The 27,763-nt window shown below is 38.2% G+C and overlaps 1 protein-coding gene across 7 annotated transcripts in view; it reads left to right on the top strand.

Annotated features, from left to right (window-relative positions):
- The window catches only part of HERC3 (HECT and RLD domain containing E3 ubiquitin protein ligase 3), a 121,026-nt gene that overhangs the window by 38,428 nt on the left and 54,835 nt on the right, over positions 1–27,763 (top strand). For all 7 annotated transcript variants that reach the window (XR_002822918.1, XM_023725092.1, XM_023725093.1 and 4 more), the window contains 6 exons: positions 19,577–19,736; positions 23,000–23,076; positions 23,930–24,151; positions 25,079–25,170; positions 26,213–26,343; positions 27,125–27,285. Coding sequence is in view for 6 of the 7 variants with exons in the window: in XM_023725092.1 (XP_023580860.1) it covers positions 19,577–19,736; positions 23,000–23,076; positions 23,930–24,151; positions 25,079–25,170; positions 26,213–26,343; positions 27,125–27,285 (843 nt within the window). In the remaining variant the exon portion in view is untranslated. The remainder of the gene's footprint in view (positions 1–19,576; positions 19,737–22,999; positions 23,077–23,929; positions 24,152–25,078; positions 25,171–26,212; positions 26,344–27,124; positions 27,286–27,763) is intronic.

Genomic DNA, 27,763 nt, shown 5'->3' with positions numbered 1-27,763 from the left:
AGCCACTTGAATGTCTTCTTCGGTTAAGTGTCTGTTCATTTCCTTTGCCCATTTTTTAAATGGATTATTTGTCTTTTTGTTGTAGAGGTATTGGATTTTCCTCTAGATTTTAGAGATTAGACCTGTGTCGAGTTTGTCAAGCCAAAAATTTTTATCCCAGTCTGTAGGTTCTCTTTTTACTCTTTTGGTGAAGTCTTTTGATGAACATAAGTGTTCTGTTTTTAGAAGATCCCAGTTATTTAGCTTATCTTCTGGTGTTTGTATATTGTTAGTTATGGTTTGTGTCCTGTTAATACCGTGTATTAGGGCCTCTAGAGTTGACCCTATTTGTTCTTCTATGATCTTTATAGTTTCTGGTTTTGTATTTAGGTCTTTGGTCCATTTTGAATTAGTTTTTGTGTATCATGTGAGGTATGGGTCCTGTTTTATTTTTTTGTAGATAGACATCCAATTTTGCCAGCACCATTTGTTAAAAAAACTATCTTTTCCCCATTTGATGGACTTTGGGCCTTTGTCAAAGATCAGGTGACTGTAGGCGGATGAATTTACATCTTGGTTCTCAACTGTGTTCCGTTGGTCAACGTGTTTGTCATTGTACGAGTACCAGGCTATTTTGACTACCGCAGCTGTATAGAAGGTATGAGGTCAGGTAGTGCAAATCCTCCTGCTTTATTCTTCTTCTTCAGTTCCTCAGATTTTTTGATAAATCAATATACTTATCACTCAAAAGAAATCTTTCATTTATTTGTTTGGAATTGGCCTAGTCCTATAGGCATAGTGTTGATCATGGTGAGATTAAGTAGACTTTACTGTTACATGGAAACAAGTACTAGTAGGCACCAAGCAGATATTGAATGTAGCAGTCCTTTTTTTTTTTTTTTAAGAAAATTTTGTTTTTTTTAAAATACAAATAGGAAAGAGACTACTGTCATGAAACATAATATGAGTGGGTTTATTTCTAGCATGCTTTTAATTATTTACAATTGAGTAAACTTTTCACTTCTCTGTACTTCTTACTCCCTCCCCTGCTCCACCACTTAATTTTACTGAAGAAAAAAAAAAAAGTTCATCGTCTTGCTCATAGCAAGACTGTGCTGATTGAGAGAGACAGCAGGCTCTACAGCTGTCTGGAAGATGGGGACCGTTATGCCCTTAGGCAGCGAGGTGTCTTTGGAGGCAGTGTTTCCTTCAAGGAGGGATGGGCAGTGGCTGGGTTGTGCTGGGTCTTCTCCAGGCCCTGCTGCAAGCAAGAGTGTCGGGAGCAGAAAGGAGGAGAGAAAGGAATGATAGGGAAAATGGAGGTAGCAGTCATGCTGAGCTCACCAGGAGGTACCAGGTATATACTCTTTTCCATTTCGTATAAAGAAAATAAGGTTGAATTAATTATGGAATATTTTGATTTATTGTGAGATTAGCATATGATAAGACTATTTCAAACTAAGTTAATCATGAATGAGAAACTGGAAGTTTTTTTTTGCAGTATCTGTATGAGTGCTAGTCCATGCTTTACCCTTCTTTTTGTTCATCCTTCACTAAGGGTAGGTCTTGAAGCAGAAACACTGGTGAATGCCTTTAGTATTTGCAATAAAGGAATGTTAGTGATGAACAATATATCATCATTCTGGGTATTATTTGCTCTACCATTGGTCGCTGAGAGTGTAATTCGCTTTGACTAGGTGCTTTTCTCCTTTCTTTGCTATTCCAGTTTGTTTATAAAGCTTCTGTATAATGCTGAACAGGTTTCAGCGGAGCTTCCAGGCTAATGACAGACTAGGAAGAAAGGCCTGGAAATTGACTTGTGAAAATCAGCCAGTGAAAACCCTGTTGATCCCAGTGGTCCAATCTCCTGTGCACGGGGCTGCTATGAACTGGAGGCTGACTCACTGGCAGCTAACGACAACAACAACCCTCTCATAGGGAGAAAGATTTGCCTTTAGTTAATGTTTTATAAATAGCTATTTGTCATATTACTAAACTGACAAAATATGATTAGCAATGGGAAGGGGTGGAGCAATGCAGAGAGAGAAATGAGGGATATTTCTCTTGGTGTCTGTCTGTCTTTCTCACTCTGTCTGTCTGTCTCTCTCACACACGCCCACACACACACACCACACAGCTGTACACACACCCCAATAGACGTACGCTCAGTGGGGAAAGTGTGTCAGTACATTTCACTCAAGGTTGGGCAGGGCCATTGGATCTATAGAATTCCTTTTCCTTAGCATTTTATGAGTTCAAGAAAAAGAAAAGAAAGAAACCCTTTTCTATCTCCTCACCACTATCCCTGTTATATCACCTTATGAATTACTGTTTAACTTCCTTACTCTAGATATTTTGGGTCAGAAAGTAACTATTTTTGAGTTTGTCCACAGTTAAATGAGCCTTTAACTTTGTCAGGTGATGAGGTCATACAAGTTCTAGTTAAACAGCGATGTCTGGAGACCTTATAACTGACCCCTGTGTGTCCAGTCAGGGCGGGTTCAGGCTGTAGTGCGCGTAGATGGGACTAACCAGTAAAAGCTCTGTGGCAGGAAGGCTGGAGGGAGCCAGAGACTTTAAAATACATGGATCCTTTTCTGTGTTGAATCTGAGTGCCTACTCTGTGTCCTTTCCTCTAGGCTGGTAATCCTGGAGGGGCAGAGCTTCTAGCAGCATACTGATCACAAGTCAAGGAGAAGTTGTGCTTTGATCTTTCAATTTTACTGTTGTTCACCTTCCTTTAATGCATTTTTTTTTCTGTTCAATGCATTCTTGACTCTGAATTTTGTTTGTCACTGCTATGTGTAATTTGCATATTTATATAAAGTACTAGGACACGTTGGTTTAGGCTTTTATGCAGAATTTATTTCTGGTCAGGATTGCATGACTGAACAGGTCAGTCAGGCATAGAGTAATTGGGGCATTTCAGTGGGAAGAGGATGACTTACCTAATAGATGGTGTTGATATAATTGGGTCTTCATCTGGCAAAGAAAACTAGACTTCCTAGATCATACCGTATACAATAGCACATTCCAGATGTCTGAAAGATACAAATATAAAACTATAAAAATAATAGGAAACATTCGAGGAATGTGTTTAGAACTTTAGGCGTTTGAAGGCAAGACAGGTGGTCAAGAAGCCATAAAGAAAACGATTGGCAGATTTGACTGCATGAAAATTAAAAATCTCTATGACATAAGACATCCATAAACAAAGACAAATGATATTTGCTATACATTGCCAGGTAAAGGTTTAATATCACTAATATACTAAAACTAAAAAATACCCAAACCCATTGCTGTCCAGTCGATTCCGACTCATAGTGACCCTGTAGGACAGAGTAGCACTTTCCCATAGGGTTTGCATGGAGTGGCTAGTAGATTTGAACTGCCAACCTTTTGATTAGCTATGTGCAAACATGTTCAGGGAAATGGAAATTAAAATTCAGTAATGTTTCATCATCTGTTTGATTGGCAAAAATTTTAAAAGAGTAATAATACCCTGTGCTCCCCGGTGTAGGAAAATTGGTGCTGTCATGCTCAGATGGAGGAAGTGTGAGCTGCTACAAACTTTTTGTAAATCAACTGGCTGTATTTAAACTGGTTAAATTTAAAGTGTTCATACCTTTTGAATGAGTAGTTCCGTTTTTAGGAAGCTTCCTTATGCAAATAAAAATGTCCATACATAGCGTAAGGAGATATGTCTAAAGATATTTATTGCAGCAGTATTTTTAATACCAAAATAATGGACACAGTCTGCTCATCCTCTGGAGAATAGGTTGAATAAATATAGAAGATGGTCACAAGATAAAGCTTTAAACTGTCTTTATACTATTGACTCATTATTTCTCTCCTCAGCTTCATCTAATTCCTGACTTGATGTCCTTTTTTAAATCTTCACTTGGATGTCTAGTTGGCGTGTTAAACTTAACATATCCAAAGCAAAACTGATTTTCTCCCTTAAACCTGTTCTTCACGCTGTTTTCTCCATTGCGGTAAATGGCATCTCCATTCTTCAGGCCCAAAACCTTGGAGTTATTCCTGATTCTCCTCTCTCTCACTCCTGTTACATTCCACATCTAGTTCATCAGCAGAGTCGTCCATTTACATAGGAACTGTCTAGAGAGTATATGCAAAATCTGATACGTCTTCCTGCCACCCTGCTGCCTCTGGGTCAAGTTATCATAGTCTCTCTTCTGGATTATTGCAGTAGTCTAACTGTTCTGCCTGTTTCTGCCTTGACACCTCTCCACACAGTAGTGGGCATATTACTCCTCTCCTCAGAATCTTCCAGTAGTTTCACAGTTTGCCTCTTACCACTCTTTCTCTCACCATTCTGTTCCAGTCACACTGGCCTCATTGCCCCCTCCTGAGAGCATTTACACTTGCTAGTATGTAATCTTGGAGAGCTCTTCCCCCAGTTTCTTTTTTTTTTTTAAATTGTGATTTAGGTGAAAGTTTACAGAGCAATTCAATTTCTCGTTGAACAGTTAATACACAATTATTTTGTGACATTGGTTGCAAACCCCGCGATGTGTCATCACTCTTCTTTTCTACAGCTCAGGTTCTGTGTTTCCATTTATATCCAGTTTTCTTGTCCCTTCCTGCCTTCTTGTCTTTGCTTTGGGGCTAGTATGCCCATTAGTCTCATATACATGATTGAACTATGAACCACGTTCCTCATGTGTGTTTTTGTTGGCTGTATAGACCTGTCTAGTCTTTGGCTGAGGGGCGAACCTCAGGAGTGACTTCAGTACTGAGTTAAAAGGTGTGTGGGGGCCATGGTCTTAGGGTTTCTCCAGTCTCTGTCAGACCAGCAAGCCTAGTCTCTCTCTCTCTCTCTCTCTTTTTTTTTTTTTTTTTTGTGAATTTGAATTTTCTTCTACGTTTTTCTGCTGCTCTGTCTAGGACCCTGTATTGTGATCCCTGCCAGAGCAGTCATTGGTGGTAACCGGGCACCATCTAGTTGTTCTGGGCTTCTCCCTCCAGTTTCTTCATGGCTCATGCCCTCACTTCCTTCACGTCTCTGCTCACATGTCTCCTTACTAGAGATGCCTCCTTTTACTACCCTGTGTTATTTCCCACTCTTCCCAGCACCCCCATCTCCTTCTCTACTTTATATTTTCCTTCATAGCATATATCACCATCTGACATATTACACACACATACACACACATGTACACCAACTCTGTCTTTCTCTCTGCCTCTCTCTCTCTCACTCTGTATTTCTGTGTCTTGGTCTCTAGTACTTGTTCCATGAGCTATACCCCCAGTGCCTAGTATAGTGTGGGGCACATAGTAAATGAAGCCTTCAGTATAAATATTTTTTGAATAAATGAATGATTATATTCTAAAAAGAAACAAAAAAAATTGATGATTAAAGGGTATAAAATCGTATTTTTTTAAAAAATAAATTAACTCAATGCTTGATTTGATTTTTCCTTCCTATGGCTGTTATGTGGAATTCATTTCAAGACAGGATTACACAGTTGTAGCTGTCAGGCATTTGCCTGGTGGCCTGTAGTGGCATACATGTCTTACCGAGGTGAAACACTGAGAAAGGTCACCTCTAGAAGTTCTGCCTGCACTCTCTTCTGCCTGTTTCTGCCTTGATACCTCTCCACACAGGAGTGGACATATTACTCCTCTCAGAATCTGTTTAGTTTTAGCTGTTTGCTTAGGACCCTAATTTGCTTTTAGGGTCCTAAGTATTTGTGAAATCAGTTGGAGATATACAGACTTTTTGTTCTAGGGATCCCATATATGTTGAGTATGTATATCCTACGTTGCATTAGTTGCCTTATCCAAATGTGTATGGTGTTTCTTTGTAATTCTAAAACTGTAAGTAACCCTCCCACCAAAAAAAAAAAAAAGAAAAAGAAAATTAAAGGAGCCCTGGTGGCTCAGCAGTTAAGTGCTCAGCTACTAACAGAAAGATTGACCGTTTGAGCCCACCTAGTGGCTCTGCGGGAGAAGGATTTGGCGATCTGCTCCTGTAAAGATTAAGCCTAGAAAATCCTATGGGGCAGTTCTGCTTTGTCACATGGGGTCACTATGAGTCGAAATCGGCTTGAGGGCACCTAACAACAACAGCACTCCAAAATTAGAACCTATATGACTGCATCTGCAGTGGGTAATTGCATTTGCATTGCCATGACAGCCTTCTAACTCATGTTTTGACTCTCTGTTTACCCTGAGATGTCTTTTTTATTTTACAACAGCTTTATTGAGATGTAATTCATATACCATATAATTCACTCATTTAAAGGGTACAAGTCGGTGGTTTTTAGTGTGTTCACAGGGTTGTGCAACCATCACCATAGTCAATTTTAGAACATTTTCATCAACCTGGAAAGAAACCCTATACCCATTAGCAGTCATTCCCGATTTCCCTCCTGCCCCTGCCCCCAACCCTAGGCAACCACTGAATGACTTTCTGTCCCTAGAGATTTGCCTATTCTGGACATTTCATATAAATGGAGTCATTCAATATGTGGTCTTTTGTGACTGGCTTCTTTCACTTAGCATGTTTTCAAGGTTCATTCATGTTGTAGCGTATATACTACTTCATTCCTTTTTAGTGCTGAATAATATTCCATTGTATGGATATACCACATTTTATCTTTTCATCAGTTGATGGCCTTTTGGGTTGTTTCCATCTTTTGGCTATTATGAATAATGCTGTTATGAACATTTGTACACAATGTAGACATATGTTTTCATTTCTCTTGGGTATATACCTAGAAAGTGGAATTTTTTGGGTCATATGGTAACTATGTTTAACTTTTTGAGGAGCTGCCAAATGTTTTTCTAAAACAATTGCACCATTTTACATTCTCACCAGGAGTGTATGAGGGCCTGAAAGATCTCTTAAAAATGCATATCTCTTCCTAAGAGTGCCTGCCTCATAGGATTGTTGTGGGAGTGAATAAAACATGTAAATCTTTTAAAATGGTGCATGGCACATAGGAAGCAGTCAGTAAGTGCTGGCTATTATTATTATTATATAGTAGGTTGCTCCATGTGTATAAAAAGTTCAGAATCAATGCAGTGTTTCTTAACATCAGATTCACCTGAGCAACTTTTTCAAAATACAGATGTTTGATCTTAAATTTTCTGTTTCAGGTGGCTAGGATGACCCCAGGTATGTGTGTTTAGAACAGGTTCCCCAAGGAGTCTGATGTCCATTTTCTGTTGTGAATCACTGTTTTGAAGACTCCACTCTGGGTGTTGATTCATCCTCCTGGCTCTCATAATGTGCTGTGTACAGTTTTGTCATTGGATTTACCTCATCATGTAATCTTTAAATCTGTCTTCTGATATATAGAGTTTGAGTAACTTTGGATGGATGGATGGATGAATAAATGAATAGCTAGCTCATTATCACTCTGGGCACTTCTGGGATGCTACCTCTTCCAAGAAGCCTTTCCTAAAACACACATACACACACGCATGCACACATGCACACAGACTCTCTCTCTTTCCATCCGCAGGCTAAGTTAGATGCCACCACATGGGCTACCATTAACCATCTCACGTTTCTTTCATCACACTGTGCTGTAACATCACTCCATATGCTGTTTGCCTCTTCAGTTAGAGGAAACTTGAATGCAGAACCATATCTTACTCTTTTCACCCCTAGTATTTATAAAGAGTCTTGTATGTGATAAATTCATTCAGACTTTGTGTGTGTGCTTTATTATTTTTAAATCAGCTTTATTGAGATATAATTTATAATTAAGGTTCGCCAATTTTAAGTGTGCAGTTTAATGAGTTTTGACAATTGTGGAGTCAGATGACTGCCACCACAATCATTACAGAGAACATTTCAATCACTCCCAAAACTTCTCTTGTGCTCCCTTGTAGTCAATTCCGTCTCCCCACCAACTTTTTTTTTTCCCATCTACTTTTTGTCACTCTAGTTTGACTTCTCTAAAATTTTATGTAAAGGGAATTGCATATTATATATTCTTTTGTGTCTGGCTTCTTAGCATAATACTTTTGAGATTCATCCACATCATTATGGGTATCAGTATTTGGTGGTGTTTTGTTTCTCAGTAGTTTTCCTTTTTATGGATATAATACATTATTTATCCATTCACCAGTTGGTGTAAATTAAGTTTTATTCTAGATTTGAGCAGTTTTGTGTAAAGCTGCTATGAACATTCGAGTACAAGACTATAGACTCTGTTGCAATGATCATTTGGCTTCTCATGTTTAGTCTGTTAAATTACATCGATTACTTTTTATATTAAACCAACCTTGCATTCCTGGAATAAATTCTACTTGGTAATTTTTATATATTGCTACTTTTTATTTCAAAAATTTTGACAAGGATTTGTGCATTTCTATTCATAAGGGTTATGGTTTTCTTGTAATGCCTTTGGTTTTCTTATCAGAGTAATGCTGGCTTCATAAAATGAGTTGGAAAGTGTTCCCTCTTTTATTTTCTGAGAGAGTTTGTGTAGAATGGTTATTATTTCTTCCTTAAATGGTTGGTAGAATCACTAGTGAAACTGGGCTTACAGCTTTCTTTGTGGTAACATCTTAAATTATAGTTTCAATTTTATAAAAAAGATATAGGACTAGTCAGGTTATCTATTAGGTGAGCTTTCATAACTTGTGTCTTTCAAGGAATTTGTACACTTCATCTGAGATGTCAGATTCATTGGCATAAAATTGTCCATAATATTCTTTATTGTCCTTTTTATATCTGTTAGGTCTGTGTTTCTGAGATAGGTAATTTGTATCTTCTCATCTTGCTTTCTGGTTAGACTGACTAGAGGTTTATCAATTTTATCAATCTTTTCAAAGAGCAAGTTTTTGGTTTCAGTGATTGTTTTCATTCTTTTTGTTTTATCTTTTATTAATTTGTGCTCTTATTACCTTCCTTCCGGTTACTTTGAGCTTAATTTGCTGTATATGTTTTTGGTTTCTTAATGTGGAAACTTAAATCACTGCTTTTCAACTTTTCTTCTAGTAAGTGTTTCATGCTAAAAATTTAAGTTCTACTTTATAGGTGTATTTCACAGATTTTAATTTAATGTATTTTTATTTTTATTCAGTTCAGAATGCTTTGTAATAATTTCCTTTGTGGTTTGTTCTTTGACCCATAGGTTATTTAGAAGTGTGTTGTTTAATATTCATATATATGTGTGTGTGTGTATATATATGTATATACGTGTGTATGTGTGTGTGTGTGTGTGTACCTATATATAGGCATTTTCCTGATCCTTTTCTGTGGTTAAAGTACATATTTTGTGTGATTTCAGCGCTCTTAGTTTCCTGAGACTTGTTTTATGGCCCAGAATATAGTCTGTCTTGGCGAATGCTCTGTGTGTACTTGAAAAGAATGTGTCTTATATTTTTACACAAATTACACATGCCTTTTGCATTTGTTTGCTAACCACACCATTCCCTCGTGAGGTATTTTGGTAAGCATGTTATTCTAATTGTCTTTTTTTAGAGCAACATGTAAAAAGAAAAATTGGCATAGATTCACTTAGGAAAATACTTTGTGGGGGAAGGGCACAGTTGACAAACATAGAAGGCATGTATTATTTGTGTAAAAATACAATATTCTGCTGTTGATGGGTTGAGTATTCTATAAATGTCAATCAGGTCAAATTGGTTGATAGTATTGCTACATGTCTTTTGAAACTGTGTTATTAGGTGTATACACATTTAAGATTGCTGTCTTCTTGATGAAAAGACCCTTTTAACATCATGAAAGGTCTTTCTTTATCCATGGTAACATCCCTTGTTTTGAATCTTTTGTTGTTGTTAGTTGTCTTGAGTCAATGCTGACTCACGGTGACCCATGTGTCACAGGGTAGAACTACTCCATAATATGGAGTTTTCTTGCCTTTAATCTTAATGGAAACAGATTCCCAAGTCTTTTTTCTGCGGTTCTTTTGATTAATGTTAGCATGACCTATCTTTTTCCATTCCTTTACTTTTAATTTTTCTGTCTTCAGATTTAAAGTTGGTTTCTTTTAGGGAGCATATAGTTGGGTCTTGCACATTATTACAACTGACTAGCTCTTCCTTTTAATTGTAATTTTTAGATATTTTTTTTAAAGAGAAAAATGGGCAGATGATTACAATTCCAAAGATAAAGTAGATAGATCCCAGTGTAGGGATGTTTTACCTGTTATTATAAAACTTTATCCAACTCTATAAAAATGAAGTGGGATTAACTATCTTCAGGAAACCCTTCTAGAAGCATCACATCTTATATTATGATCTACAGTGACATTATTTGTAAAGTAGCATCCCGGCTAAAATAATCAGTGAAATGCCATTTTTAGGCTTGTGAAGGATCTCTGGTTAAGTTACATTCAGTGAAGCAGGTTTGTGCTGTTGAAAACAAATGTGAATAGGAGAGGGAAGTGGCAAGAAGTTTTTTAAAAACAGTTAAATTTTTTTTTTTTGTATTACAAAAGTAATAACATGTTTATTGCTCATAATTTAGAATATACCCAAAAGCAAAAAGAAGTAAAAAATATCCTTTAATTCTACCACACTGAACAAAAAACATTGTTATTACCTTGGTATATATCTTTCCAGTATTCTTTTTTAACATAAATGTAGTTTTAAAATCAGGACACATCGTACATATTGCTTTATAATTTTCTTTTCTATTTAACATCTGTTTTAGTCATCTAGTGCTGCTATAACAGAAATACCACAAATGGGTGGTTTTAATGAAGAGAATATTTCTTCACAGTTAAAGTAGGCTAAAAGTCCAAATTCAGGGCATCAGCTCCAGGGGAAGGCTTTCTCTCTCTGTCAGCCTTCTTCTCTTTAGTGTTCCCCCAGACTAGGAGCTTCTCGGTGCAGGGACCCCGGTCCAAAGGATGCGCTCTGCTCCCGGCACTGCTTTCTTGATGGTATGAGGTCCCCAACTCTCTGCTTGCTTCCCTTTCCTTTTATCTCTTGAGAGATAAAAGGTGGTGCAGGCCACACCCCAGGGAAACTCCCTTTACATTGGATCAGGGATGTGACCTGGGTAAAGGTGGTGTTACAATCCCACCCTAATCCTCTTTTAATAGAAAATTACAATCACAAAATGGAGGCCAGCCACACAATTCTGGAATCATGGCCCAGCCAAATTGATACACACGTTTTTGGGGGGACATAATTCAAACCATGACAACATCTAATTAATATCTTAACGTGAAGATCATGTCCATATCAACATCTATTATTAACCTTTTTTAATGACAGCATATTTCATTTTAGAGCATATAATCCCAATTTATTTCAGAATTTTTTTCCTGTTAGCAACAATGCAGTGTTCATTATGTATTTAGGATATATTTATAGAAGTGGAACTATTGGATCGAAGTTTATGCCTGCTTTAAAGTTTATACTAATGAGTAATATACTAACATTAGGTATTTATTTATTATTTTGGGAGGTATAAGTTAGATTTGTATTATAACTTTAACTTGCTGGTTCTTCCTTCATTTTCTTCTAAAAGTTAATAATAAACTTTTATCTAGATGTTTGGATTTAATGGAAGATGATTTTTACATTTACCACAAACAGTTTAAATGCTAAGTCAAAAATAGACTTTTTACACAGCCTTTTTGGAAAAAAGTAGAGTGGCAAGTTTTTTTGTTGTGGTTTCAGTCAAAATATCTCAGCTTCTCAATATGTATTCTGTGACTTAGCATAGGGGGCTTTTTATTCTCTTTTGAGTCAGTCTATGGGTATTGGCTGCTATCCAAGAAAGTCAAAGTTAAAATACCTAATCTTTAAGGAGGAAGAATAGTACTACTGGCTAATTGTGGCATTTGGTGAAAATTAGGAGCCCTGGTGGCACCGTGGTTACGAGCTTGGCTGCTAACCAAAAGGTCCACAGTTCAAATCCACCAGCCACTCCTTGGAAACCCTATGAGGCAGTTCTGCTCTGTCCTATAGGGTCGCTATGAGTCAGAATTAACTCAACGGCGAAGGGTTTTTGGTTTTTGGTGAAAATTAGGTGGGGTAGGTTTTTATTCTGGATGAGAATTAATGTTCTATTTATATTAGTGGATCTAGCACAGATCGATTTATTTTCTAAATGGACCTGTCTTGGTTCTGTCATTTCTCCAATTCATATATCCTTTCTCCACTCTACTCCATTCCCCCCATAAAGGATGATGATGCTTTGAAATGTCTGTGAGCTCCCTTAGTCATTTTGAAACAACTATTTTTTGCGAATAGTGCACTTAACACATAGTAATTCGTGGAAACGATGAAATTAAGTAAAACAGTTCTGGCATAACCCCAAAACCAAACCTTCTGCCGTCGAGTTGATTCCAACTCACATAGCAGTTGGCAAAAAATGTATAATGCTTAAGTTATTTGCTTAAAATATAGTAGTTTATGTTTTCCCTTTTTTAAATATGTTATAGCATTGTAATTTTTCTGTCACACCTTTGGCAGTCATTTGAGACATCATAAAGCCTGCATTTCTGACTTTTGCGTTTGATTAGTAAAGAGTTTCTGTATTCAGCAGGTGTTTCCTAGCATTTTCTTAAATCTGTGGTCTTGCATTAAGATGTTTAAGATAGTCTTCCTGGAACTTACACCCTAGTTCTAGTAAGTACCCAAGTAGGTACCCAGGTGCTTTTGTTGTACAGAAAAGGAAATTATCTGTGAAGGATGAAACACATCCGTGGTAGCATTTGAGCTAAACTTTGAGGGATTGTATGTGTGTGTGTAGTGTTTTGTGTCTGAGGATTAAGATTTCAGTCTTCTTGGAGGGGTCTTAAATTAACTGGAGGATTTATGCATTTAATTATACAAAATCATATATACACTGTATCATCACTGCAGAGGCCTGTTCTGTTTTTTAGGATTTTCTCTGCCACAGCCTCTCAGGTGGTTTTCTAATTTATAATCTTTCTCTATTAAAATTACTTTAAAGCATTTTTCAATGTGATGGCTGACAATTCTGAGTCCTGAAAATAACTGAGTCAGTGCAGCTGATCTTATTCTGACTAGTAGAGTGTTTGTGACTCAAAAGACACAAAGTCTTCTCCACTCCCATTCCCTGTGATGGGGCTCCATATGTTCTAATTGGCTTAATCACTGTATCTGGTATATTGCATCCCAAAAGCATACATGTTAAATTTATTTATTTTTATTGTACTTTAGATGAAGGTTTACAGAACAAATAGTTTCTCTTTAAACAGTACACATACTGTTTTATGACATTGGTTAACAACTCCATGACAGGGCAACATGCTCCCTTCTCGACCTTGGGTTCCGTATTACCAGCTTTCCTGTTCCTTCCTGCCTTCTAGTCCTTGTCCCTGGGTTGTTGTGCCCCTTTAGTCTCATTTTGTTTTATGGGCCTGTCTAGTCTTTGGCTGAAGGGTGAACCTCGGGAGCGACTTCATTACTGAGCTAAAAGGGTATCCGGGGACCATACTCTTCGAGATTTCTCCAGTCTCTTTCAGACCAGTAAGTCTGGTCTTTTTTTGTGAGTTAGAATTTTGTTTTACATTTTTCCAGCTGTGTTGGGACCCTCTATTGTGATCCCTGTCAGAGCAGTCAGTGGTGGTAGCTGGGCACCATCTAGTTGTACTGGACTCAGTCTGGTGGAGGCCATGGTAGTTGTGGTCCATTAGTCCTTTGGACTGATCTTTCCTTTGTATCTTGTTTTCTTCATTCCCTTGCTCCTGAAGGGGTGAGACCAGTGGAGTATCTTAGACGGCTGCTCACAGGCTTTTAAGACCCCAGACACTACTCACCAAGGTAGAATATAGAACATTTTCTTTATAAACTATGTTATGCCAGTTGAGCTAGATGTTCCTGAGACCGTGGTCCCCACAGCACTCAGCCCAGCAATTCAGTCCCTCGGGGAGTTCGGAATACATGTTAAATTTAGGTTTATGACTTTGAATAGAAAATATTCTCAGAAACATTTGTCATAGTGTCAGTGTTTTTGGGTTTTGTGTACATTAAGGCCCAAAATTGAAGTCATTAGTCCCTGCACTGAGAAACACCACTCTGAACTCTTATTGTAAGTTATTATCATAAGTTATCTTTTTCTCTTTTTCTTTGGTTTAGAGGATTTGGTCTGTTGATTGTTTAAAGTTGGGCAGTCATACCTGGAATTAAGTCTGTGCTTGATATGCTCAGATAACTTAAATGACGCCTCAGCTACTCAGAGATGCTGCCCGCCTCCAGGAATCCAGCCCTTCACTGTGTAGGAAGGCTAAGTCCATTTTTAGTTCTTGAAGCATTCGTGGGAGAGCTGTGCCTTTGATTTTTTTACTTAGCCAAGTTGAACGAAGACAATCTGTGGACTTCTTCTGATTTAAAAAAAAAAAAAATATATAGCAGGAAGAAAAAAATGTTATTCTTAAAAACTGGCTCCGGGATGAAATGGAGTAAGCATTCTCCTCCTTGCTCTCCCACTGAACGCAGCTATGAAACCTGGACAGAATGCATGGAGCAGCTATTTGAGGACTCTGAAAAGCAAATAGTGGCAGGTGGATTGAGAAAGAAGACCAGAATTCAAAGTACCATTGAACTGGCAGTGAGTTTACTATTTTTTTCTCTCCATTTCTCCTGCCATTTGGCCCCAAAGGCAGGCGCAGCTGTGGAAGTGCATAGACTGGAGGACTAAAAAGGAGAGACCCATTAAGCACCTAAAAAAGCACCGCCCAAAATTTTATCCCAAAATAATTAATTAATTGGGAGAAATTATCTTATAAATAAGTAATTGGGATATGGCTTAGGAAGAGGACCTTTTAGACACAGAACCAAAGAAAATGAGGGAGAGAAAGCCCAGTCACACTGGGGAGGCCAGGGGACCCCAAGAGGCAGGTCCAGCACTAGGAAATTCTCAATGTTGGGCATTGCAGAGGAACTTGGATGTATGATATTCTGAGTAGTGTGCTGTGATATAGTTTATCTCCATCACGCTAAACTTTCAGTAAAAGTCTGTTTTACCCTACAGCCTGGATTGGTAGTACTTCGGAGAAAAAATACTAGGGGAGAGCAGAATATAATAGCAACAAGCAATGTGTGTATGAAGGCGAGCAAATCAGAAGGCGAACAAGAAATCAGAACTGGGGGGTGAATGGGAAGATTTAAAATCTACAGAAAGGCAGGGCAAATCACTATATTTCCCACAGTATGGCTCTCTCTTTTTCCTTTCTAATATTAAATGAAAGCGTATTCTTAGAGTAGACAATTTGGGAAACTCAGAAAGGAGACGTCTAAGTGATGAAAGTTTAATCCGTTTGTCATCCTGATTATTAGCATTTATTTTATTTTAGTTTTATTAGTTAAAAATTTAGTACTGTTGTTCAACCTTTCACACATTTTATGTATTTTGTATACTTTCCACCCAGCTGCTCATATTATTAACTGTAAGCCATTGGATATGTTTCTCATCTGAATAGACACTGAGGGAAGGAGTCAATGTCATGTTGTTCATATGTAGACTATTCACTTGGTAGGTTACTTTTGCCTATTTAAAATCTGTCTAATCCTCCATGAGTGAAGATGATATAGCTTTGTGGGTATGATGGACTTTGAAGTCAGACAGACCTGGGTTTCAGTCCTGCTGCTACCTCTTGTTAGTTGTGAACCTTGGGCAAACTACTTGCTCTTTCAGAACTGGTTCCAGTTGTAGTGCCCTTGCCTCATAGGGGTTGTTGCAAGGGCTAGGTACCACCATCATCCACCTACCATCTAGGCTCATATCATCCTTCTCTATTACCATCCTTTGATGGTCTAATGCAAAATTTACTATAAACTAAAAATTAAAAAATTATGATGAACTCAGAAGCCAAGTAGAAATAATCCTAAAAATGTAAGTCCAACTGAACTGACTTACTCTAAGCGGCATCCACATTTGCCACGGTTCTACCCTATTACCATGGCTTGTTCAGAGTTGGTTAATATTGCTAAAGACTTCTAAAGACTTTAAGGTGTTGCTATGAGAGGATCAGAGACAAAATATACTTTTATCCTCTAAAAATGCCAAATGTTTCTTCTGTGTGTTTAATTATTTTAATGCGTGGGTTGAGGTTCTGTCATGATCTGCAAAATATAGCAATCAGTCTTGACAGTGACTCAGAAGAGACTGCATATGGAAATGTGCACCTCTGCCTGAATGTTCTCAACAGGGGTATATTCAGTGAGGGGTGTGAATGGAGCATTCATCAGCATATTGGCCTGACCTAGGAGTAGATTCTGGAAAGAGATTATAGTTCCACTGTGACAGATTCCTCAGCCTGAATCAGATGAGCTCAGGTTTCTAGAGGCTGGAAGAAATAAAATAAGTTGGACTTGGTACAGTCAATGGTTTACTTCTTCATAAATCTTTGCACATCTAACCAGTATCTCTGCCTTTTTGGCTGTAAATTTTGTGGTGGTGGTGGTGATGGTTTGATGTCTGTTTTGGGGCTGATGTGTGATGAAACAGAAATTGGTTTGCAGAGGGCTTGACCAGACTGGGAGTAACTGGTAACTAGAGTCTAGGTATGCTCTTTTATGGCTACTCAGCTGTGGTAAAGACAAGATCAAGAGGGATGCTATTGACAGATTTTGGGGTGAGGAAATACATAGAAGATCAGATCGATAGTGTCCTGTCAGGACAATGAAGAAACTTAGTAGTGTCATGTTAAACCTGTTGAGATCGAGTCGATTTCCACTCATAGCGACCCTATAGGATAGGCTTTCCAGGGAGCGACTGGTGGATTCAGATTGCCAACCTTTTGGTTAGCAGTTGAGCTCTTAACCACTGGGCCACCAGGGCTCCAGTGTCATGTTAGGGTATGCCAACTTCCAGGCAGGCAATGTTAATGGTTCGCATCAGAAAGTCAGGTATTAGGGGTTGGGCCTCAGTCATGGGGCTGGTACCCAGGACTGGGAGAACATAACAGTTGCCCAAGTCCTGGAACTTGGTTCTGGAATTTGGTCTGAAGAGTAGAGCACAGATAAGGATTTTAAGTCACCTGAGCTACTTTGGTAGGAGTTCCTTAAATTTGTCCAAAGTAAAGACAGGATTGTTCTTAGTGTTTGGGGCAAGGCTGGGTTAAGAAGTAGGAGTCTAGTAGCCAAGTAGAGAGAAAAAACGATGGGCAATGAGAACAATAGGTAGTACAGCATCTTTCTCTTTATATGGAGATTTCTCTGACATTAGCATATTTTTAAAAAAGTTTTATGGTTTTCAAGTAATATGTTTATACTGTTAAACTCTTTTTGAGTCAAATAGCATTTCCCTGCCTCACCTGTCCCCACTGTTGAGTGTCACTCCCAGAAACTCTCACTTTCAACTCTTTCAGCTCGCTCTTCTGATATTTACCTCTGTGTTTTAAATAACATGGTTATAATGTTATTTCTTGGTTTTTCAATATTGTATGTTACCTGGAGACTTGACATTGGGGAAAATTAGAATTAAGTTCTCTTATATTTTCCACCTACCCTTTCCTCTTCTTTATCCCCAGACACATAATACCTCATCCCTCCGCCAAGGGTTGATTTTTTTTTTTTTAAATCAATTTTGAGAATTTAACTGTTAACTATTTTTAGCTATGTAAATTATATTTATTTGGTTATTATGACTTAATGTACTGTGATTTCCTATATAGCATTTTGTTTCTCATGGAGTTAATAATTTGTTTTTCTTTTGCATAGTAATATGAATAATGTACCTCTGTACTCTCTGACAACTGTAAAACTCACAATACTGTAAAACCCATCAGGTAGCATTTCGTTTTTCACCTTGGAGACATTCCTTCAGCTGTGCATTCTGGGCCTGCTACATAGCTGTCCTGGAAATGTTCTTCACCTCTTTTCTGTGTGGGATTCCTGTTTTCTGGATCCTGAGCTTTCCTTTATTTTGAAGGAACACATCTTCTAGTAGCTTTTTGAGGAAGGTGACACGAAAGGTAAAATATTTTGAGAGCCTTATTGTTAGGTGCGGTCAACTATGCCAACCCCATGTGACAGAGTAGAACTGCTCAATAGGGTTTTCTAGGCTGTAATCTTTACAGGAACAGATTGCCAGGTCTTTCTCCTGTGGACCTGCTGGGTGGGTTTGAACCACCAACCTTTAGTTAGCAGCCTAGCGTTTGACTGTTGCATCACCGGGGCTCCTCTTGAGCGCCTTACATGTCTGAAAATGGCCCTTTTTCCCCCTCTCCTCACATTTGATACATCGTTGGCTGGGAATAGGTATCTCCAATAGGAGTCATTTTCCTTCAGAATTGTGAAGGCATTGGTCCATTGTTTTCTAGTTTCCAGTGTTGCTTCTGAGAAATCCAGTGACATTCTGATCTCTGTTCTATTGTATATAAACTATTTTTTTCTTTCTTACAAACTTTAGAATCTTTCTTGGTGTTATGAAATTTCAAGATGAAGTGCTCTAAAGTGACTCTCTTATCATTCATTATTCTGGGCACTTAATAGGTCTTTTTAGTGTGAAACTCATGTCCTTCAGTTCTGAGAAATTTTCTTGTTTTTCTTCTTTGATGATTTTCTGCCTTGTGTTTTCCCCATTCTGTGTTTTTGGAAGTCCTATTTTTCAGATGTTAGACCTCTTGGAATAATCCTGTAATTTCTTATCTTTTTTCTTTGATTTTTTCTTTGTCTTTTTGTTCTGTTTTTCAGAACATTTCTTCTACTCTAACATCCAGTTTTGCTTTTGAAGATTTTTTCTTTTTTTAAATTTACACTGCCATACTTGGGTTTCCAAGATATTTTTGTTTGCTTTTTTTTTTTTTTTTACTGTTTGAACTTTCCTTTTCTACAGCACCTTCTTAGTTATTGGATTGAAATACCTTCTATTATTTCTCTAAGGACTTTTTTTTTTTCTTTAAAAAAGCTTTGTTTCCTGCATGATCTGTTTCTTCAGAGTTCATTTTCTTCTGTTTGTTTGGCTCTTTGTCTTTCATTTTAAAGTTTCTCCTTACATATATAGTGATCCTTGGCAAGCCTTTTATATTTAAGAGTGAGGCACTAAAACCTGAATGGAGCTCTGTGTGTGTGGAAAAGACTTGTCAACTGGTGGGAAACTGGGCATTTCATTGGGGGACTCACAAATGTCAGTATCTGTGGGTCTTTTCTCTTGGGCCAATTTTCCCAGAAAGAAATCTTCGTATCTTCTGGCTGTATACATGTAAGACTGAAACTGTGTTCTGGAGCTGATTGAGATAAGGTGTGTGTGTGTGTGTGTGTAGAGGTGTTTCATTGTTCGTAGGCAGAATTGCAGACTTTCACTCAATCTCAACGCCTTTAGTAATTTGCCTCACTCCACTCTCTCTTGGACCTCTGGTTCAACATCTCTGAATAGTAAACCTTTAGGCTTCTCCCTGGATAGCAAAGGGCCAAGCACATGATTATATTGGTTGAGGGAGCATCTGGGATGTTCGTACTACTATAGACGTGTGCTACCCAGTGAAGCTTGGATCTAAATGGATAGCTTCTAGAAATATATAAAATTTATAATCTCTATAAATATACAGATTTAGTGGTTCCGTATAAAAACCAAAACTGCCTGGGAAGACCATTCTTTCTAAAAGTCACAATTTGCCTGTTTTCTGGGCTGTACATTTTCCTCCTTTGGTTTGGTCTCTTTCAGAGCAAATTGGAGCTTTGGCAGATCAGCACATTGTCCATGTGGCATGTGGCGAGTCCCACAATCTGGCCCTCAGTGACCGGGGCCAGCTTTTTTCTTGGGGTGCAGGGAGTGATGGACAACTTGGACTCATGACTACTGAGGATTCCGTGGCGATACCCAGGTAAGAATTCACAGAAGGGAATCTGGGTTTTCAAATGTCACTTGTTTTGAATATTATTTCTTGTTGTTGCTTTGTTAAACTCCTTGTTTTTGTTCTTTTTTCTTCATTTAATTCCTATTTTCTTTGTGCCCCTGCTGTGCCTTATACCATTAAAGCACTTGTCACAGACATTGTGATTATTTACATAACTGTCTGTTTCCTCTTCAAAAATGTGAGTTTGTTGGGAGCTGTACTTTATTTGTTCCAGTAGCCTGGTTGCTAGCAGAGTGCCTGGCACATGAGAAACAGTCAGTAAATGTTTGAATAAGAAAGGCATCTCTGCACATGTTAGATTTATTAACCTTCCACTTAAAATCACAAGTGTAGATCAATTACTCAATTAAGCACTTTAAAACAGAATCATAAGGCCGACCTGTTACTCTGATAATAGGGCAAAATATCTGAAGCATTACAGACAGCTAAAATAGCAAGTATGCATAGGTTCTCTAACACAAAAATACTAATATAATGGTTTTGAGTCTCTTAAATACTTATTTACTTACTTCTGAATCTTAGATGATTTAACTAAATATTTAACCGATGTTCACCACAGAGAAAACAATTATGTCATCATCTAAAATATTGAAGTTATTTTCAGATGGAATTTTGGAGGGTGGCTTCTCAGATTGTTGAGGATTCTTAATAATCAGAGAGACCACTGGTTTATTTACTTCATTTAATTCCTATTTCTTTATTCCACGATGTACTGCATACCCTTATTATAGTACTTGTCACATTCTTTGTAATTATTTAATTTATCTGTTTTTTGTACAAAACTGTGAGCTGTTAATGGCAGGAGAGCTAGATTATTCAGTTTAGTTTCACCATTGCAAAGGTTGCTCAGCACATATGTTACTCAATACAAGTTTGTTTAATAAATGGCCTCTTCTCCTCTGCCCAATTGGTGCCCCCTTTAAAAGACAGCATATTCTTCTTCCTCTTCCTTTTTGCCCTTCTTAGATTTTTGTCTCTTTAATCAAAAGGTGTTTTAAGGAAAAGAGGAATGTGGAGGTAAGAGTGATTTGATTCACTTCCTGATTTAGAACAGGTAACGTCTTGGATTCGTTTCCTCCAAAAATTAATTTAATTTTGGAGGAGAGGGAGAGTGGCAGTAAGAAAAAAGGGATGCTGTGTTTTAGGGACATTGTGTATAATTTTATGGAAGAGATTCATATAACATTGATGACAAAAGCGTTTCATTTGTTGATGACCAAAAATTTAGGTAAAAGTTTTTAATGGCATTTCATTTCTAAAAATGAAGTATTGTGTGGTATACTAGCAATTTAATTTTTATTCGTCATGTATAAATTATGGATGATGTCCAAGGCTTGGATTTGTGTACTAATTTAAAGAAATCCACTAATTCACACCTGAGTATTGTGGAAAGTAATGCAGCTTTGAAGTCAGACATCCTCGGATTCTAATTCTGCCTTTATTACTCATTAGGTGAGTGACCTTGGGCAAATTGTTTTACCTCTCTAAGCCTCAGTTTCTTAACTTAAAAATGGGGTTTTATGTTGTGTATCTTACCGAGTTACTGGGAGGATAGAATGAGATGAGTGGGTAAAACACAGCGTATGCTTGCACTATAGATATTCTCTCTTCAAGGTGTAATTTTCCTATTACTTGTCTTTGTCCTTTGATCTGCTTTCTTTCTGCAACTGTGATTGTGAAGATTGTGACAAGGGTAATGGTGACCCATAAACAGCATCGCGGGGAATTGGAGTGGAAGCGGGCCAGGAAAAAAGGCTGTTGCTATATAGCAGCTTCTGAAACACTGGTCTCCCAGTCAGTAATGCATTTTCCAATTAAAAAAAATATTGTGGAGTTCTGCAAACTATTGATACACACAACGACTTGGGTGAATGTCCAGGGAATTAATATCCCCAAGGGCTATCTACTGTATGATTCCATTTATATAACATTTTTGAAATGATAAAATTTTAGAAATGGAGGCCAGGTTAGTGGTTGCCAGGTATTAAGGCTAGACAGAGGAGAGAAAACAAGGGAGGTGGCCATAGTTTATAAAAGCACAACTTGAGCAATGCTTGTGGTGTTGGAACCATTCAGTATCTTGATTGTGGTAGTGGATACATGAACCTACACAGGTGATAAAATTGTATAGAACATAATGTACTCAACATGCAAATAAAACAGGAAATCTAAATAGGATTGGTGGATTGTATCAATGTCAGTATCCTGGTTATAATATTATACTATATTTTTATAAAATATAAATCTTTTGGGAATCTGGACAAAGTGTACAAAGAACCTCTGTTATTTCTTAAAATTGCATGTGAATCCACAACTATCTCATTTAAGAAGATAGTTGGGCTCTGTTTGGTATTAAAATGCATATGTGAACTCTCTCAACTTTTTTATATCTGAGAAAATAAAACATTAACAAAAGTGATATCTACCTGTCACTCTAATAATCCCTGCCCCCACTGAACAAACATCTATCCTACAAAATGTCCTTATTTTGATGGGGTGTCCATCTGACTCCTTTGTTCCCATGGCATACACTTAATGAAGATGAACATGACAATTTGTAAACTCCTGTTAAAAGAGCAGGAGATAATCCCAAGCTGCCTAGCTCTATTGGGCAGTGCCAAGCACTTTACATGGATTTTCTCATTTAACTCTCACAGGTTCTGTTATTATCTGTATCTTTCATATGGGAGGAGCGAGATTTGAAGAGAAATCATATGCTCCTCCGCTTTACAGTCCTAAGGAATCAGCGTTTTAGAGGCATCGCCCTTATTTTGAAAGCCATTTAGACACCAGCCATATTCCTAGGGATCTGCTATAGCTTACTCCATTTGTCCCTGAATCGAAGATGACAGTGTGGGAAGTAACGTAAGATTGTAGTAATAGGTTGAAGTATATAAGACTGTTGTTATTAGGTGCTGTCAGGTCGATTCCAACCCATGGTGACCCTGTAGGTTAGAGTAGAACTGCCCCATAGGGTTTCCTAGGCTGAAATCATAATGGGAGCAGATTGCCAGGTTTTTCTCCTACAGAATCGCTAGAGGGCTCGAACCAACATTCTTTCAATTAGCAGCTGAGCACTTAACTGTTGTGGTGAAAATACTTGATTTTCATAAGTCTTTTAGGAAAGATGATGTTATTTGTTACAACTGTTTTATTTAGCTGGGAATATTTCTGATAATTATACTTGAGTATGAATGCTCTTTTTAAGGAGAAAGCCTTTTCTGTTTTAGGTTAATACAAAAGCTGAACCAGCAGACAATATTACAAGTTTCCTGTGGCAACTGGCATTGCTTGGCTCTTGCAGCTGGTAATGTAACATTAAATGTATGCTCATGTTGTGTCACGTTTGAAAGCATTTCTCTTCGTATTTTTGTGTGATGTTATCTAACTGGAGACCTAACTGTGAGGGGCTATGCCCTCGTGTTGGATAGTGGCAGTTCCCAGGCAGCCTTTGGCATAGCTAATACTTTTCTCAGGATGGGTGCTGAAGGAAGTGGTCATATTGCTGTACCATTCTTACCTCTCTCCCAAGGAATGATGAGTAGGAGGTGGGACCTTACCTAGGTATTCTTGAGTGTATGGAAGATTGGTTTTTCTTAGCTACATCCCACTATCAAGCTGTATTTAACGTTAAGCTCCCAAATAAATGGAAAAGAAGGAGCTATAGAAACCTAAGACAGCAAATAATACAGTACACTACGTTAGAACAAATTTGAGGGAAGTCTGCACTTACATACTCTGTCAGATGCTCTGTAGTGCGCTCCAGGTATTCATAGCTGGACCTCCTGAAGTCCTGAATTTCATGGTTTTGGTGTGGTCAGAACTCGTTCAGCTTGCTTAGTGAATCTGAGCCTAGTATTGGCCTCTTCAAAACCAAATTCACTTAAACATTTAATATTGTCTTTGCATAAGTGTTAATAGCCTTTGAAAGAGCAGTAAGACACAGCTTATCTCTCTGTTGTCATGACAAGTAGGAGTTTTGATTTTGACATATAACAGTATGAAATGTCTGTGTTCTCTTGCTCTGAGGTGGAGTTCACGGATGGGGGGCAGCTAACAAATGACCCTTCTAGGCAGGTGTATTGCTCTAACTAGAATTATTTTTGTGGATGGAATTTGTATCATTTCTGGTAATACCAGTTATCCTATTCTTATTCCAGATGGGCAGTTCTTCACATGGGGAAAGAACAGCCATGGTCAGCTGGGCCTGGGGAAGGAGTTCCCCTCCCAAGCCAGCCCGCAGAGGGTGAGGTCCCTGGAGGGGATCCCGCTGGCCCAGGTGGCTGCAGGAGGGGCTCACAGCTTTGCCCTGTCTCTCTCAGGAGCTGTTTTTAGCTGGGGGATGAATAATGCAGGGCAACTAGGACTCAGTGATGAAAAAGGTAAGTGACTGTTCATATGCACCTCTTTGGTTCAAAAGCACGGTCATTTGTTTAGCACATGTTTATTGAGTAACTGCTATATGCCAACCCTGTGTTAGGTACTGAGGGTGCAGCCATGAATGGAACAGAGAACATCCTTGGCTTTGTGGAAGTTGTATTCTAGTGGGCGGAGGAAAACAACAAACAAATATATAGTATGTCAGAGGGTTTAAGAATAAAGCTTCCTGTTTCACATAAGGTAGTTAAGGAGGGCCTTTCTGATAAAAAAGACATTCGAGCTGAGACCTGTAGGAAGTTAGGTAGGAAATGAGTCATGTAGCTATCTGGGGGAAAAATGTCCCAGTCAAAGGGACCAGGATGTGCAAAGGCTCTGCTGCGGGAAGTGGGGTGCTCAGGAGTGGAGTGAGCAAGGGGGAGAATAGCAGCACTGGGAATCAGAGGGGTAACGTGGGCCCAATATGGAGGGCCCTGTGTGGCAGGTTACATTACTGGTTTTGGTTTCTTCTGTCAGTGAGTAGGAAAGATGCCAAGGGTTATGACGAGAGGAGTGACCTTATTTTGGAGATAGTGAGAGTGAAGTCAGATTCTGAATGTATTTTGAAGATAAAGCCAACTGGATTTACTCATTGTTAAAGCAAAGAGAGGAGGAGCTGAAAGGATGAAGTTGCCATTTATTAAAATGGGGAAACGATGTTTGTGGTGAAAAGGGCAGAGTTGGAAGGTGTGAGGAAACCATGAGTAGTTAGGTTTTAGATATACTAAATTTGAGATGTCTGTTAGACATTCAAATGGAGGTGCAGGTCAGAAGTTAAATATGTGAGTCAGGAATCTAAAATGCTCCCCCTCCCCAAAACTAAGATGGCTGGGTGATTCTGTCTCACAGGCAGATGGTACTGACGTGCTGATATTTTGTTTATCTTATTCTAGATCGAGAGTCTCCTTGTCACGTGAAGCTCTTACGCACGCAGAAAGTCGTCTATATTAGTTGTGGGGAGGAACACACAGCAGTCCTCACAAAAGTAAGGGGCTCAGAGTGCTCTAATTTGTTCTGTAGTGCTTTGGTGCTGGGTATGAGATGGGCGATTATCATTGCTTCATTATTTTTGACAGCATCTTTTAGAAAGAGGTGTAATGGTGTTTAATTACAGTATTATGTACAGCTTTAGCTTGATTGCTTTCCATAGGATTAGGAAAAGACTGCCTTTTTAATGTGCTTGTGTTTACATCTTTGGTAAAATCTTGTAGATTCTCTTAGTAACATTTAAAAGTAATTCAATGTAAATAATCTTAAAATACAGTATGAAACATCATTCTTTGTTCATTTATATTTATAAAAAAGTGGCAGTGTAATGTTTTATAATTATCAACCCTTTCTTTTGCTTCTAAATATAGTTATATCTAAAGAGAATGAAAATATATTTTCATATGAATACTGTTATAACCAAACCAAACCTGTTGCCCTTGAGTTGATTCCAACTCATAGCGACCCTATAGGACAGCATAGACCTGCCCCATAGGGTTTCTAAGGAGAGCTGGTAGATTTGAACTGCTGACCATTTGGTTAGCAGCCAAGCTCTTAACCACTGCACCACCAGGGCTCCAAATCCTATTATAGATTCACTTTAATAAAATGGTTTAGCATTTGTTCAAGTATGGCTGTGTAAAAAAAAAAAAAAAGTCTTATTTACCAAGGAATTTAGAATTTGTGGAGTACTTTGTGCAAGATCATCTCGTTTCACCTATCTTCGTGTTTCTCTCTTTTTTTTTTTTTTTTGCCTCTTAACACATCATTGTACTTTTATACAATTTTTAAAATTTACAGATGGAACACATTTCCTTGAACAGTGTGTCGTTGCTCCATAAAGACATAGTCTTAAATTTCTTTTTTATTATTTTTCTATTTAATGAGCATTCTAAAGAAGTGATTTGGTCTAAGTATCAAGTGAGCGTAGTGTTTTTGGACAGACCATTGTAATGTGAATTCTGTATACAGAAGGTTTTAGAGGAGTGTGTTCAAACTCAGAGATGCAGGGAAGTCATGTGGTATTTGTTCCTTGTTAGAATGGAGGTGTATTTACATTTGGTGCTGGTTCCTGCGGGCAACTTGGACATGACTCCATGAATGATGAGGTTAATCCAAGAAGAGTTCTAGAGCTGATGGGCAGTGAAGTAACTCAGATTGCTTGTGGCAGGTGAGTGCTTCTAAGAGCTTCCTGGTATCTACTGAGACCCAGAAATGGATCTTGTCTTTGTAGTGTAGAGAATCTGGTTAGACCTGTTGTTGTTGTGTGCCACTGAGTTAATTCTGACTCATAGTGACCCTGTAGGACAGAGTAGAACTGTCCCATAGGGTTTTCAAGACTGTTATCTTTAAGGAAACAGATTGCCACATCTTTCTCCCTTTGAGTGACTGGTGGATTTGAACTGCCGATCTTTCAGTTAGCAGCCGAGCACTTAACCACTGTGCCACCAGGGCTTCCTAACCACCATCATTTTAAAGAAATCTTAGCTGCATGCACTGTGGTTAAAGTTTGGAGAAAATCAAATCTGAGTAGGGTGTGGCAAGGAAAGGTTTTAGATAAACAGTAACATGAGGACATTAGTCTTCTTTCGGGATATAGGACAACAGGATATGGGGATGTGAAGAAAGGAAAATGAGAGCACCTGAAAGAACTTCTTGGAAGTTTTGCCTGAGTAAACCCTGCTTCCTCCTTCTCATTCCAAAGACCAAATGTAGTAGATCATTCAGCTCTTTCCAAGTCTCACCATCCTACCCACAGCTTAGGGAATAGTGTTGTGGAGAGCTAGCCACTGCAAGAAGAGTCAGCCAATTCACATATGAACCTGGGGGAACCAGTGCACACCTAAGAATTGCTGTGCTCACATGTGGAAACTAAAAGTCAGAGTCTTTGAGTGTAGATCCAGATCAGTAGAAGCTATGCTGATAAGTTAACTTAAATTATTTTTCCTCAGACAGCACACCCTAGCCTTTGTGCCTTCTTCTGGACTCATCTATGCATTTGGTTGTGGAGCAAGAGGTCAATTAGGAACTGGACACACTTGTAACGTTAAGTGCCCGTCTCCTGTGAAGGGGTACTGGGCCGCCCATAGTGGCCAGCTTTCAGCCAGAGCTGGTAAGAGGATTTTCATTGGAACTTAGTGATATTTAAACATGATAAAACAACTGTTTATAAACCGTGTATCTATTATTTACCCTTGAGGTCTTTTCCGGGAATGAATTGGAGGTATTTTTTTAAACAGAAATCAACAAATATTTAAGTACTTATACCATACATGAAGCTCTGTAGTTATGATCCTACAAGATAAGTAAAGCAGAAGATATTATTTTGGCCCCCACTGATCTTGGTAGTATTCTATACATTTTATTTATTATTATTTAAATTATTATTGTAAATAATTATTAATTGCTTAATTAAGTTCCATTACTATGCTAAGCTCTCAAAACAACCTTAAGAACTAGTGGTTGTTAGCCCCCTGTTAGGGATGAGGAAACTGAGTGTGAACGAGGTTAAGTAATTTGACCAAGATCATACACAGCTGGTGGAGGTAGGATTTGAACCCAGGTCTGTCTCATTCTAAAGCTCATCCTCT

Source organism: Trichechus manatus, unplaced genomic scaffold, assembly GCF_000243295.1.
Source record: "Trichechus manatus latirostris isolate Lorelei unplaced genomic scaffold, TriManLat1.0 scaffold00286, whole genome shotgun sequence".
In the NCBI taxonomy this organism is placed as follows: domain Eukaryota; kingdom Metazoa; phylum Chordata; class Mammalia; order Sirenia; family Trichechidae; genus Trichechus; species Trichechus manatus.
This window is presented reverse-complemented; position numbering and strand designations above follow the sequence as displayed.